This window comes from Protomyctophum bolini (genome assembly GCF_963924005.1).
Source record: "Protomyctophum bolini genome assembly, chromosome: 16".
Taxonomy (NCBI): domain Eukaryota; kingdom Metazoa; phylum Chordata; class Actinopteri; order Myctophiformes; family Myctophidae; genus Protomyctophum; species Protomyctophum bolini.
The window spans coordinates 17882220-17897568 of NC_137877.1; the positions used below are offsets into that span (position 1 = coordinate 17882220).

General features: G+C 43.7%; 1 protein-coding gene across 1 annotated transcript in view; it reads right to left on the minus strand.

Annotated features, from left to right (window-relative positions):
• Positions 1-5396: 5396 nt before the first annotated feature.
• Positions 5397-15349, minus strand: part of LOC308331145 (ephrin type-A receptor 6-like) — a gene marked incomplete at its 5' end in the record, with an annotated part of 218039 nt that continues 208086 nt past the window's right edge. The window contains 3 exons of the mRNA XM_080786351.1: positions 5397-5721; positions 8473-8625; positions 9184-9377. Coding sequence (XP_080642477.1) covers positions 5607-5721; positions 8473-8625; positions 9184-9377 — 462 coding nt within the window. The 3' untranslated portion in view covers positions 5397-5606. The remainder of the gene's footprint in view (positions 5722-8472; positions 8626-9183; positions 9378-15349) is intronic.

Genomic DNA, 15349 nt, shown 5'->3' on the forward strand with positions numbered 1-15349 from the left:
GTCAAACTGGAGGTCCTTGAAATTAAACGGGTTGAGAATCATTGCTATAGCCGTACAAATCTTCTCTTCAAATGAGGGTCCGCGGGGATAATTAGTGTCAAGTTGGGGGTCCTTGACACGATAAAGTTTGTGAACCACTGGAGTACATAGTACAACTAAAAGACAAGTCATGTTATGCATTTTGATGCCATCATGGCCATATGATATGTAGGTCTATAGTCAACTAAAACTGGTCTAAAACGTAAATACTTCAGATGACAAAAAGGTTGCTGTTGTGTGTTTAGGATGAGACATTTAAGAGTTTAGAACAACATTTGAGTTATATGGTTGAGAGATAGTTGTGCTCCAGTGTCACACACCGGCCAATTAGCAGATCTACAAGCTCCAGATTCAAATATAGCAAAATTATAACAAATACAAATGGCTTCCATCAAATCACCATCCAAACATCACATTGATGTCCTCACAAGTATAGTAATACAAGTGTGTGTGTGTGTGTGTGTGTTCGTGGTGCTGTTGCGGATGTAATGACTTATGGTTGTGAAGCTGCTGTCATGTTGACACACACACACACACACACACACACACACACAAAGTTATTGCCTTTTCCTGCCAGTATACGCCATTAATGGGTTACATACGTTACATTTCTGTAGCAGTGTGTCTCCTTGTAGAAAGATTTAACATGTTGACCTCAATGACAAAACAATAATAGAATAAAACATCAGATATGGTCAAACTACTGCTGAGCCCACGGTTCTTTTCAATTCAATACTACAGTACTACTATACGTATGTACAAGTATATCGGTTCCCCGCATGCCGCCAATCAATGGCGAAAAATCTCTAAATCTGTGGTTCGCATCGTGTTTTTTTAAAATCTCAATGCATTATGAGACAGTGGTTTTTAACCAGTGTTCCAGCTAACCAAATGGACTCCTGTTAGATCTTTAACTCTTGAGAGCGTAAATCGAAACGGAATGGCCCCTTACGGTAAGTTACGGGTCACTTTGGTTTAAATCAATAGTTAGATCATTGTTAAACATCTGCATTACTTAATTTACAAGATGACAAAGACATTTGAGAATCTAGAAAAAGTGGTTATTATGATCAACATTCGGCTGTAATCTCTCCAAATTTTATCAATACAGCATGATTGTTTACCAAATCTTATCCAACGTTACCAAAATAGAATTTCATTTTGGGTCTGTGAGGCTAAATGTCATCAAATGGTGGTCCGTGGCTCAAATGCCCAATAAATAATGGGCCTTGATGTGAAAATGGTTGAAAACCACTGCATCGTTGCTGCTCAGAAACCTTGTATCTCCATTTTTAAACATTTTATGTTTTTGTGTTTGTCGTAAAGCATTCAATGCCCTACTTCATGTCGCACAAAACCAGTGAAAATAGCCTAGATTGACCATTTTCTCATTTTTTTTAACAATAATTAAAAAGGAACAGCTATGGACTTGCACGATTTCCACCCGACAGCGACGATTTTATGCTTTGCGCGACAAGTATCGACCGACGCACATGCAATCGACGTCAAAATGTGGCGCGGGAGGGCCTCTGCAGAGTTTGTCGCATAATCTCGGGAAAAGTGAAAGGTCGTGGGACACTTGTACCTCAAATGGACCTTCTAGGTCACACTCACCACGACTCTCAGAGTTACAGAACCGCAGGGGTCCATATGGTTCCTCGCCATCAACATTTAGCTGGGGACCCCCTGGAACCCCCCTCCAAGAAGACGGTGAGACCCGGGGTGAGACCCGGGGGGTCCCCCCCCCCCCCCGCCGGACCACACTTTGAGAACCACTGCTCTTACATGACCACTCAGACTAGGGCTCAAACCACTCAAATCCATCAATCCATTCATCATAGAATAATGTCTTCGACAGAAAGCTTCAAAAATAGCAAAAATGGATAATTGACAATTTTCGGCAATTCTTCTGACCTTGTTGAGTTTTGCCAACAGCAAATCCATATTATAATTTAAAAAAAATAGCATTACAACTAATCAAAAACTAAACTAAAACTAAGCCTTAAAAATTAAATAATTAACCCAAATCAACTTTAAAAACGATTCACTTTAAAATTGAAAACAAGTAAAGACATACAAATAAAAACGAATGGAACATATAACTATACTAACCTCGCAGTGGTGTGAACATTCATATGCTAATGATCGCAGAGGTTGTGTTCTTTCTTGGCAATGCTTTAACAAAAACAAGTCCTAAAATTCGGTGTTGCCAGATGATTACAGCAAATGCACGATTATTTTACCCTCTGTGCGATGTAAGTCGATTTAAGGAAATCGGGAATTAAGATCATGGCCGACCCCTCCCACCCTGGCCACGGCCTCCTCACTCCCCCCCCCCCCCCCCCCCCCTCATCTAGACTGAGTGGAAAAACATTGAGCAGTATGGAGGGTTGGAGTTTGGAAGCGCTCGTTGGAAATCACTCAACAGTCCAGCATACCACCTGTTTCTAAATGGCAGATAATGCAGGTGACAGCAGGACGTTGCGTTATTGAAAACGAGCGCTTCCAAACTCTGACATAATAGTAAAATAATCACCTGCACGGACATTCTTGACGGAAAGTCTATAGTGGATTTTTATGAAACAAAAACGTTTCAGATACAAAGGGGATATTTCAAGCTTCCCGTTAGCTGCAATGTTGCAGAGTTTAACGCTGTTTAATACAATCAGATAGGACTTTTCTGTTTGGATGTATGGGCTTTCAAGACCAGAAAGTAGTTTTTTGCCACTCAGTAGGCGACAAGGCAACCCTCGGAAAACTCCGGGTACAATGATGTCACGCGCAATTGGTCATTGAAATATAAGTATGAAGTAGGATGACTGCAGGTTTAGTGGCTGTTACATGTCTGAATGGACGTATAGAGTGATGGTCTTACATAAATTCCTCACAATGGATTCTACATGGTTTGGACCCATGTCTGACTGTTTAGCATGAGTTCGGCTTCCTAAATTGTCTAATAGGTCCTTGAGAAGATTAATCATTCTATGACTCATAATCTCAACGCTTAACTGAGGTGACTGCATATAATACTGTATTGCTGATTTTGGAATAGAATTTATAAATAAATAAAATATATATTTCTTAAATAAGATCCAGATTTCACTAGGGCTTTCACATACAGGACTGCACATAGATAGATACAGTATTAGGTTATGTTGATTTTTTTTTCTTCATTTCTTTTATATAATAATCGATACATCGTCTATACACGTTTTTTAAAAACATTCAATAAATCCTCAAGACTGGCTTCTTCGCTTGCTTTCTTCAAGTATCAGCGTTGACCAGGAGCTCTGGAGAGAGGCTACGCCAGCATGGTTCTCAGATCCTTTTAATTTCAAGGACCCCATACCTCTGAGAGCGTGCAAATGAAAATTGTACACTCTCAAAGTTACAGACTCATGGTAAGGGTCCATGTGGAACTCCGCCAAGGGACCCCCGAGGGTCCCCGGCCGGACCGCACTATTGAGAACCACTCGGCCAAAACAATGCAACCGCAAACAATCGCACTCTGAAAAAATGTAACTAAACAATTCCTATTATTTCTCAGAGAACCAATCCTGTTCGATCGTCCATCAGATATAGCAGCTACAGAGAAAAAAATCCAAACAAACCCGAACGACCGAATAAATAAACCAATCTGTAGATCACATTTTCCCAAATTCTACATAGTTTCTCTACACAGAAAAACCCTCAGTGTTTATTTAACTCAGAGAGAGTTGTTTTGGTTCCTATATTGTACCCTCTCTGAGTTAAAGGGATACTTCACCGTCAAAATTACTTTTCTTTCTATCAGTTACTCGCCCGATGAAGCCATTCATTCATGGAGAATTGTAGTTTGTGTCGCATTCCTCCATGTTGGAACCGCAAATCCAAAAAGGAAATAAAATAAAACAGAACTTGACTTAACGCGGTATCAGTTCTGGTCATCTTTCTCTTGAAGTACTGAGTGGACGAGTGATACGATACACCAGGATTATACTCTCTGTAAGCTGTTGGAGTTTATCTTAGACGCAGTTCTGCTGTTCGGAACGTTTTTCATTTTAGAATTTTGTCATTTGCTGTGAAGGAATGTGACAGCAATAACATCATCTCCATGAATTCAAGACTATAACATAGGTCGGGAGTGGCTTATTGTCGGTATCAGCCAGTAACATGCGGGAGTCTATCCCCGTAACAATGTGATAGACCCCTGGGAGATGCTGAAGTGGAGCGCCACACCTACCATCAGCTCCCAGTACTTCCCGCACGACTTGCCGCACCCAAGCCATGCTACTCATAAGCTGAGTTGGCGTTGCCTGGGATCGAACCCATGAATTTGTGGTCCAAAGGCCAGAGCTCTACCGACTGAGCTACCCAGGTGACAAACTGGTAGAAAACAGTCATTTTTTGGGGGGGGAGACGATTCATTTAAATCAGTGGTTCTCAACCATTTCTGTCTCAAAACTGTTCGTGGGGCCACCCATCTGACAACACGGCAGCCGAAAGACAGGGTGGGTGGAACCAACATTATAGCATTACTATAAGTCATTATACTAAGGGAGCCTTCGTTAGTATCATTCCTATAAAACATGTGAAGGAAGTAAGGAAGAGGCCCCAATTTATTTCCAATATGGCTGCCATGTATAGAGCCCATTATTTGGGTGCACAGGTTGAGAACCACTGCTATAAATGACACCGGACATTTCATTTTGTCGTCTTTTACCATCTAATGTTATGTCGCCGATCCGCTGGAAGTTACTGGTGCTGCAACGACAAGGCAAAATACATTCCCCTTGAGTGAGGTTGGTGGGGGGATTGGCCAGTCTGGTGGGAAGGGCCAGTCTCTGAGAGACCGTTTGTTCCTCTGTCGACTTCTGGCGGAAGCGGAAGGGGTGGGGGTGGATGCAAGTGGGGGGGCCATAGAAAACAGTCTTCTTTGCTATTGGATGGGAAGGCGGCTCGCTATAGCTATAGTCCCAATATCCAATCGGCGTATAGACAGTCCTTGAGGCGGCCTCTCTCTGTGTGTGTGAGTGTGTGTGTGTGTGTGTGTGTGTGTGTGTGTGTGTCAGGGGTCATCGTTGGCTTGTGGTGGACATACAGAATGAGTGGACAATAGTATTACCAGGACCACACAGATCCTGAATGAACATAACAGGTCTCTGTACCTCTGAGAGTGTTCCATTTGTACGCTCTCAGAGTTAAGGAGCTCCTTCCAAATAACACATTTGAGACTAGTACTAGTTGGACTCGTACTATGCCATAGTGTCGTAGTAAATCAGTGTGATACAGATTGTGAAGAAAACCTGGAGACTTGACCATTTTTATAGTGTTGTGTAAACAAATAAAACACAAACACACTTGTCCATGTACAGACATATTGATGACCCCTGCGTGTGTGTGTGTGTGTGTGTGTGTGTGTGTGTGTGTGTGTGCGTGCGTGCGTTGGGGTGTGGGGTTTTGGGGGGAGGGGAGTGAGTGGTCGCTGAGGCACAGGCTGTGACTGTCCGTCCGTCCATCCGTCTAGACTTCGCTCCCATCCAGGCCGTCTGTCCACGCGTCCCAGTGCATGCTGGGATGCGGCGGTCTCATACATGGAAGCCTTTCTCCTGCTGCTGGATCAGCTGCAGGCGCAGCGTCTGAATGCTGCTGACGATCCGCCGCTGATGGCCGATCAGCTCCACCCCCACGCGCCGCACATCTCTAGGGCGAGAGGGGAACCGCAGGCACGCACGCACACACGGACAGGCAGGTACACATGCACAAACGCACAGGCAGGGACGCATGCACACACACACACACACACACACGCAGGGACGCCCTCACACGCGGACAGGCAGGTACACATGCACGCACGCACAGGCAGGGACGCATGCACACACACACACACAAGCATGCATGCACTCGCACGCACACACACACACGCAAGGACGCAGGCATGCACACATGAACATATACACACACACACACACACACACACACACACACACACACACACACACACCTTTGAGTAATGTGAAATTAAATCTTTCCTACAGTATGTTGCAGAGGTCTTAAAGACAGCATCAGTTTGGATCATGCAAGACTAAAAGTGTCATGAGATTTCAGCCATTTGCCAAGTGGTTAACCCGCTCTGGAAAAAACCAGTGTTATCATGTCCACTACAGGTTTTTGTTGTGTGTTTGTTTATTTTTTCTAAAGTGTAGTTTCTTTCTAATGTTTAAACCTGAAAACATGGTGTAGGCTACTTGGTACATGAATACTATGTATGTGAATACTCTCATGCTTTTTACCACTGTATTTTCATATTTCTAAGTTTCAATGTCGCCATCTGGTGGCCAAAGAACGGCAGTACATCATTTTTAAGTTGAACGTTTTTATCTCAGTCCTACAACTACATCCTATCTCAAACCCTCACCCTAAACCTAACCTCCCATGGGGCAGCACACCTAAACCTAACCTTAACCCATGTCTAACCAATGACTAGTCTAAACTAAGTATGCACCCCAACTAAGTACATTTTAAGTACTGTATTTAAGTACTGTATTTAAGTACAGTTTTGAGGTATTTGTACTTTACTTGAGTCTTAAATGTTCAGTAGGCCTACATACATTATACTCCACTAAGTTTCAGAGGCAAATATTGTACCCTGCTTTTACTCCACTACAATTATTTGACAACTTTAGTTACTAATTATGTTGATGAACATACATTAACACTTTTATTACAGCATTTATTGAAAAATTAGGATCTAATTCATGCCATACTTTTTTTTATTTGAGCTCTTATTTTGAAAAGCCGCATCTCCGGTCCACTAGCAGCAGTGTTGCCAACTTAGCGGATTTGTCGTCATATTTAGCTTCTTTCCAGACCCCCCTAGCGACTGAATTAGTGAAAAGCTTCTGGCGAGAAATCTAGCTTTTTTCCCCTGGTGAATTGGGGACAAATCGTGTTGACAGGCGCCAGATATGCGCCAGAGATAAAATCTTTTTTTTTTCTTTCTCAGCCTCAAATCCGCGAAATTGGCAAAACTAAAAGTGGTCGGCGCGTCTGGTCTGGCTCACAGCAGGCTCAGTGGCTTCCTCGGCTCGGTTATGTGCACACTGCACAGACTGTCTACCAGTGCTTCCTCCTTTCTTGCTCTGCCTAGGCGAGTGCGCTCCGGTGCGGTATTTCCGAACGCGCCCCTCGAGCTCGACAGAGCAAGAAAGGAGGAAGCACTGGCAGCTTTTAGTCTGCTAGTAAAAATAAAATACACACTCGGATGCATAAAGTATTAACCTTCTAATTCCTGTATGGATCGGAACAAAATAGCGTCCTAAACATTAGTTGAATTGAGGATTGAGGTATGTTTTTTTTTAATATTACAATGAGTTTAAACGATGTGTTATCAAATGAAGAGATGATACAAACTAAGTGCACTAAGGGGCGCCTAAAAGTCGCTAGGGACGCAAAAAAGTCGCTAGGGGCGGCGCGCGCTACGCGCGCGCATATCCCACCCCTGGCGACTTTTAGCTACTTTTCGAGGAGCCACTAGCTACTTCCGTTACTGGAGAGTTGGCAACACTGACTAGCAGTAGACATAACCTAGGAATCTACACGGAGCTGGGCAGGCAATGTTTACAATGTGAATCCAGACCGGAGCTCTGGAGAGCTCCACATCGTCGCCTCTGTGCTGTCAAAGAAACGTTTTGACCAAAAATGCCATCTGGGACAAGGAATAGTAGATACAGGCGATTGAAAGAAAGGGATAGAATGGATTCTTATGGTGCCGATGATCTAAGATGGGCGACGGAGTCTTTTGACAACAACAGCTAGCTACCCGATGCTAACGTAAGTAGCATTATGGCTCGATCCATCGAATGCACTATAAAAGCGCAATTGATCTTCGGCAATGGCGTTAAGCGTCAGTATCCAAATTAGGCTTCAATTGACAAAGGACTAAACCTGAAAACATGCTGTGCTTGGCATGCGAATACTATGGGGATAGTAATACACATCATGTGAATTCAACCACCATATAGGCCACTGTACTGTATTTTCCTTTGAGAGACGAGATTCTACAAAAATGTTTCCATATCAGTGGTTCTCAAACTATTTCATGTCAAGGGCCCCAGCAATGTTATGTCATTGGCTGCCGACCCCCATCTGAATTTTTTTTGTTCCAGGGACCCTCCCAGATGCAAAGATATTAGTTAAAAATGTTCACTGTGAAAGAATATATATTCAAAGATTTGCACGCATTTTAACGATTTAAAAAAAGAGCCAAAGTATTGCTTAAAACAGCAAAAGGGGTTCCCATCCTGAATGGGTTAAAGTAATCTACAGATGGTTCAAAAAGTATACTTGTATACTATATATGTATCTATGTCAAATCATGACAAAGATGGTAACCACAAGCCAATATGGCGACAACCCCTCTGCCCACTGACTGTGTTTGTCGTATGCACTCACTCAATGGTCATCCTGGCCAGAGAGTCCAGGGAGTCGCAGCCCGCTGCCATGAAGTTGTTCTTGTACTGACCCATCTTGATGGAGTCCAGCCAGTCCTCCATGGAGATGAACATGGGATAGTCCATCACCTCTCCCACCGGAGACTCTGGTAGACTGGAAGGCAGGCAGGCACGCACACACACACACACACACGCACACGCACACGCACGCACGCACGCACGCACACAACTACAATTAATTCTTGTCCACAAGCGATTTGAAAAGAAAATCATATTTGAACTGGCCAACCCCCGGCGTGAGAATCTTATATTATACCCCCCAGGTGACAGTGAAGTTACCATTTAATGGTCACTTCACTGTCATTTGAAAATAGCTGGTGTAAAAGATCACAATGCATTGCACAGGTAGGCTACTGTATAGCCTGGCCCTTCATTGATACCATTACTAATGTGAGTACTCTTTCCACCACTGCTGTTTACAGAGCAAATAACAGCCAGTAATTACTGTACAATTCTGTTATGGTCCAATAAAAGACACGCACTGATGATAAACATATAGTCAGATGTCTGTCTGTGCATCTATGGATATTCTCCACTAATGGCAATAGAGTATCCACCAGGGATACAGGGAACAGGGCAGTTCTAATGTGTTGTACCTGTGTATATCCTCCACCAGGTGGCAGCAGAGGGCTGGGTTTCTAATCTGTTGTACCTGTGTATGTCCTCCACCAGGGGCAGCAGAGTGCTGGGGTTTCGGATCAGCCTGTCCAGGAAGGAGACCACGTCGGTGAACTTGGGCCGGTGGCTCCTCTCCTTCTGCCAGCAGTGCAGCATGAGCTGGTGGAGGGCCACGGGACAGCCCATAGGGGCAGGGAGCCTGTAGCCCTCCTCTATGGACAGGATGACCTGGAGAGACACACACACGGGGGGGGGGGCATGAGTTGATGGAGGGCCACGGGACAGCCCATAGGGGCAGGGAGCCTGTAGCCCTCCTCTATGGACAGGATGACCTGGAGAGACACACACACACGGGGGGGGGGGGGGGGTCATGAGTTGATGGAGGGCCACGGGGCAGCTCATGGGAGCCTGTAGTGTACCACCTGCATGCATGGCAGCAATGCAAAGTAATCACATACACAGAATCAGTGATGAAAAGTAACAACGTACATTAACTTAAGTACACACAAGTGTCGAAAAATATTACATATTTTAAAATGTCTCAAAGGGGGCGTGGCCTAATGGCTCAATAGCACACCCTACAATAGTTTGTGCTTGAAGACCCACAATACGGTTTCACCTACATGTATGCAAATTGGTACACACCTGTATCATGTCCCGACTTACCTCTTTGCACCATGACCTACACCAAACAGGAAGTCAGCCATTTTTTATTTATTGTGGCATTTTGCCGCAATTTATGCCATTTACACGTGTCACACTTTAACGAACTCCTCGTATCAGGACGGACAATTCCAAATCAAACTCGCTCAGCGTCCACAAAATAACGTAACGACCTTAAATGAAAATGTATCGAAAGTGTGAGTTTTCGTAAAATGGCGCGACAGTGGCGAAGCGGCAAACTTCAATGCCAAACAGGAAGTGAAAATAGCAGTTTTTCTTTTTTTATGCAAGTAGACCTATTGAACTGATTTACTTGGGGGTGGTGTCATTAGACTTGGTTCAGAGTCCTTGTCCTTCATTGGTTAACTTAGCCCTGCCCTCTCGTCTGATTGGTCGATATTTGATAGTTCCTATTTTGTCCTATAACTTTTCAATGGTTTGAAAAGTTCCCCACCCCCTCTTGTGATTGGTCATTATGTCATAGTATCTATTATTTCCCATAAAAAACCCAACACTTCAAAACTGAAATTTTTTAATGAAGAGAATATGCAGAAATAGCCTAATCAATGTATTTGTATTGTTTTATTAAAAGCACAGTAGGCCTATGCAGCATTATGGATACGGCGAAACATGTCGTCCTGCACAAATGAGTCATTCATTTCAACATTACATTGGAAGTAATGACACCTTGCTTAAATTGAGTGGGAACAAAGTGTTGTATACTAACTTAATTTGCATCCCACTTTTCTAATTGCATTTTGTGGCTGCACGAATTCAGAAACACTAAACAGGTTTTCAAAGAGATTGTTCCTGCCAGGCAAGTACAGGTGACGGTCCACTCAGACCCCCACTAGCAGACAAGAGCACGTATTTGCATTCCTATGGGTGAGGTCACGCAGCCCACTAGTTCTCCGGTTTGGTGTTTTTCCTCTATCTTTTACTTTAATGTTTTTTATCTCAGTCTGTTTTTCAAATGGAGTTAGGTTGGCAGCTGCCTCTATTGTCAATACGCCCCTGGTTCAGTTCCCTTACAGCTCTGCCACCTTTTCATCCCCAGCATGTATTCCTGATGTGAGGTGGGTTTAAGTTCTCCTGCTGTCCTGGCATGAGCAGCGTTCGTGTCTGAAACCCCCCTAAGACCCACTAAGCCTCCACATTTCACACATTTCCTGCAAGGATAAACGTTTGTTTGTCCTCGGAGGAGGAGGGAGTCAGTCGTGCATGGAACCTTGCATCTCCGTAAGGTTCAACATCTGGTTCTCGCTTTGTTTTCCCTTGAAGAATGACCTGCTGCATCATAATGTCTATACCTGAATCCATGCTATATAACTTAAGTGCACAACAAACAGGATATGTGTACATTAATCCATGCTATAAGCTCAAAGCCAGCCAATGACTGGAGGGGTGTGTGTGTGTGTGTGTGTGTGTGTGTGTGTGTGTGTGTGTGTGTGTGTGTGTGCGTGTGTGCGTGTACTGTATGTGTGCTTGTATTACTATTCTGAATCTGTTCTTGAGAGATTAGGTAGGAGTTATGCCTCATAGTTACTTAGTTCTAAAACATGGTTGTGCACCCAAATTAGCGGATCTACAAACTCAGAGGAGCACATGGGGATGTGAGCTTGAAGATCATCTATTTTCAGCTTCATAGTTTTAGGTTAAAAATGGCAAAACAAGAAGTAAAAAAAACAGGCATTTGTAAAATTGTCGCCCTGAAATGTTATGCTATGGTTGACTGATTGATTGAAGAGTTTATTAAGAGTTTTGGAGAATTAACTGTGGATGACACCATGAAGCATTAGACTTGTTTACAATAGGGTCCACCATGTTCAATTCATCATAAGCTCACAAGAATAGTGATACAAACGTGCGTGCATGCGAGTTGTGGAGGCAGCACACTGTGGCTTGGCCTATGCACTGCAGCTTACGGCATATAGAAAAGCACTTCTAAGCAATTCCCAAAAAGCACAAAATCCCCCCGCCAAAACCCTGAGACCTTGCGTGTGCGACTGTGTGTGTGTGTGTGTGTGTGTGCGTGTGTGCATGTGTGAGAGGGATGAGGGGATTAAGGAGGGGTTTTCACACTCAGTGAGGAGAGGGATGAATGTCTTCCTTCCAGCCATCGTTCCAATCCCCTGACCGCAGACCTGCGATCAGCCAACCTCTGTCTGCTCAACCAACCTCTGACTGCTCTCTCTCTCTCTCTCTCATGCTTTTATCTCTCTCCTCACCTCAACCCCTGGCTTTATTCCTTTTCAGTCATTCTCCGCACATCTCTCATTTTCTCGGTCTCCATTTCACCGTCCTCCACTGAGCACAATTGAACCATTCAAAAAGCCAATTCTGTGCCCCAGGCCCCAGCAGCATGCCCCTTCTTCATACAATTGACAATTTAGGCATTTAGCAGACACTGTAGTATTAATGCAGAGCGACTTATAGTAAGCAAGAACAACAAATGGTAATACATCAAATACATAGATATAGTCATCAAGGATCATAATGCAAGCTAAGAACCTTCGTCTAATAGTAGAATATGTGTACAATGACACTATAACTATACACTATAGAGTGCTATGTGATAATACATAATATGCTATCTAAATTACATAATTTAGCCTTTATATATACGGCTGTAAGGTCATAGAGGCTAGTGCAAGACAAGTGCTACGGCAACTCAGCAAGTTCTGCGGGCTAAGGTGGAGTCTGAAGAGGTGGGTTTTCAGACTACAGTGGAAGATTGGGACTGAGTCTGCAGTTCTGATTGCAATGGGAAGTTCATTCCATAGTAGTTCATTCACAGGACAAAGTGCTGTGTTTTTGTCCTTCTACGCACCATCGTCCATATCTCATTTATTTCACTCTGGCAGCGCAGGTCACATCGGTGCCGCCAGGCAGAAATCTGTTATATCCATAGTTCACATTTTTTATGCCTTATTCTAGAAGTTTGGGGGCGGCAGTGGCTCAAGTGGTATAGCGGCCGCTTGGGAATCGGAATGTTCACGGTTCGATTTGTCCTGTAAAGCCACTTAGAGTACCTTGAAAAGCACTATATAAATCACATCTATTATTATTATGTAATGCACATTGTAAAGAACTTTGGATAAAGGCGCTATGTGTGATTCGACATGTTGTATGCTTGTAGATCACCTATTTTCGCAATTTATTAAACTTTTTTTGAGTGGTGCAACCACTCTTACAACCAGCAATGTCCGTGTACCTGTTTGTGTACCCGTTTGTTTGTGTACCTGAATGAGCACGAGTATGTGACTTATTAATAGCAGTAGGGGGCGCCAGAAACAGAGAGAGGGGTAGTGCTGTGTCTCTAATGACGGAGAGAGAGAGAGAGAGAGAGAGAGAGAGAGAGAGGGGGGGGAATTGCACCACTCAGTTCACACGTGTGTGATTTTTTAAAACTACAATGGCATGCACAAAATAGGGACTCCAGGTTAAAGGTTGAGTCGGTTATGTAAAATTCAAGGTAAAGTATTAACCAGAACTTGCAGGATGTGTGTGTGTGTGTGTGTGTGTGTGTGTGTGTGTGTGTGTGTGTGCGTGCGTGCAGGATGCAACAATAGCAGTGCCAACTCGCAAATGTCACTGTGTGTGGGGAGGAATCCTTTGCCATGACGACCAAATTGGGGAGAAAAAAAGCAATACAAAATAAATAAAAATATACTTGTGTGACTAAACAATGGCTATGTTGGATCCATCGGGACACAGGTTTTCGGGGATACAAGGTTTCCGCCTGACCGCCGCAACAATGTCATAATCATAAAAAAACGCTGTTTATTTACGCCATTACTTAGGAAAGCGCTACAGTACGATCATCACTTGGTTCTCATAAAGCATGGCTAATGTAAAACGTGTAACTCCCCTCTGGGCTGTCGGGACGAGGAAACGTATCGCTGCATAAACGTCAGTGTGAGCCAGACGAACGAGCCTCGGCTCTAATTTGTGGAGCAGGATTTATGGCTATTATTACATGCACCATTAAGGCCGCCACGCTGCCCCCTTGAGGATGATGATGTGCGATGATCAGTTTAGAAATGTCTCCTCACGTCTCCGCTGCATGTTGTTTAACCACAATGGATGTTCATGCTGCTAAGATCCAGTCCTATAGGGCAGTGGTTCCCAAAGTGGGGTCCGGGGACCCCCAGGGGTACCTGAGGGAGTTCCAGGGGGGACCCATCTATTTTGTTCATGTTCATAAAGTGCTAAAGTGTTTAAAGCAGTGGTTCCCAAACTTTTTCATGTCAAGGACCCCCAAATTGACACTACTTAGCCCGTGGACCCCCATTTGAAAAGATATGCCAGGGACCCCCATAAGAGAAGACGTACACATTTAGACGTCTACATTTAGACGTCTACATTTAGACGTACACATTTAGACGTCTACATTTAGACGTCTACATTTAGACATCTGTATATTTTTGAAATGTTCATAATGTTGCTTATGTCTGAGGTGGTTGGGTCTTTCAGCACCTTCATGATGCTCAGTGACATCATAGAAGATAGGTTTGTTTCCCAGCCCACATACCTGGTCTTTTCTACCATAGACATATAAAGGTATGCACGGCTCTGGAGTGAAAAATCCAATACACCCACAATGGACTTTTTTATTATTTATTCACAGGACCATTATCACATGTCTTAAGGAATGGGTGGACCATATTCCTCTATTTTAAGGATTTTTTTTTTAAATGCACGGTTTTCACCAATTTTGCCCCCCCATGTTTTTTTGTGAAAAGTAAAAAATGCAATATATTTTGATGAGAAATATCTTTTATGGAATATTTTATATTGGGTAAAATTAGTGATGGTGTAACAAAAAATATGTTTAGTGTTCTAGCGTTAAGAAATATGATTTGTTTAGCGTTTATTTTTGAATCAAATGTATGTAGCACCCCATAAATTTATGTGTGGGGGCTGACATAGGGACCACAGATGACTATTGCCATGGCAGACCCCTGCACAGTGTTTGTGGCCCTGGGTGGGGGGCTCCTGGTGTGACTATTGCCATAGAACAGTTGGGGTAGCATTAACATAGATATAAAAAATATATAGATGCCTCATTGGCCGCTGCAGTTCATTGGAGCGACGCGTCTCTGTTGAAGGCAGGAAGTAAAGTGGAAGCGCTGAAGGCATGCTGCGTCGCTGCCCAAGTGACGTCACTCATGCGACTCCTCCAGGTCTCTCCCTGCCACTCAAGTGACTACTTGCCAATCACAGCGCGCATTTTCCGGGACTTTTAAAAACATTTAAAAAACGTGCATCTGATTGGCCTACCGAGAGACCCCTTCCGTTATGCATGCTATGCTTCGCAAGGAATCTCGGGAAAGCTTGCCTCCATGTTGCCTTCAAGAGAGACACACGCCCCAGAGCCGAAGGAGGCGTCTACCTTTTTATGTCTATGCCATTAACAACCAATGTTTCACCTCCTGGTAGAGACTTTTTTTTCTCTGCCTCGTAGCTCTGTTCCTTGTATCATTCACATTTTGCAGTGAGACACCTTTCGATCTTGAATGGGCTCTAACTATAGA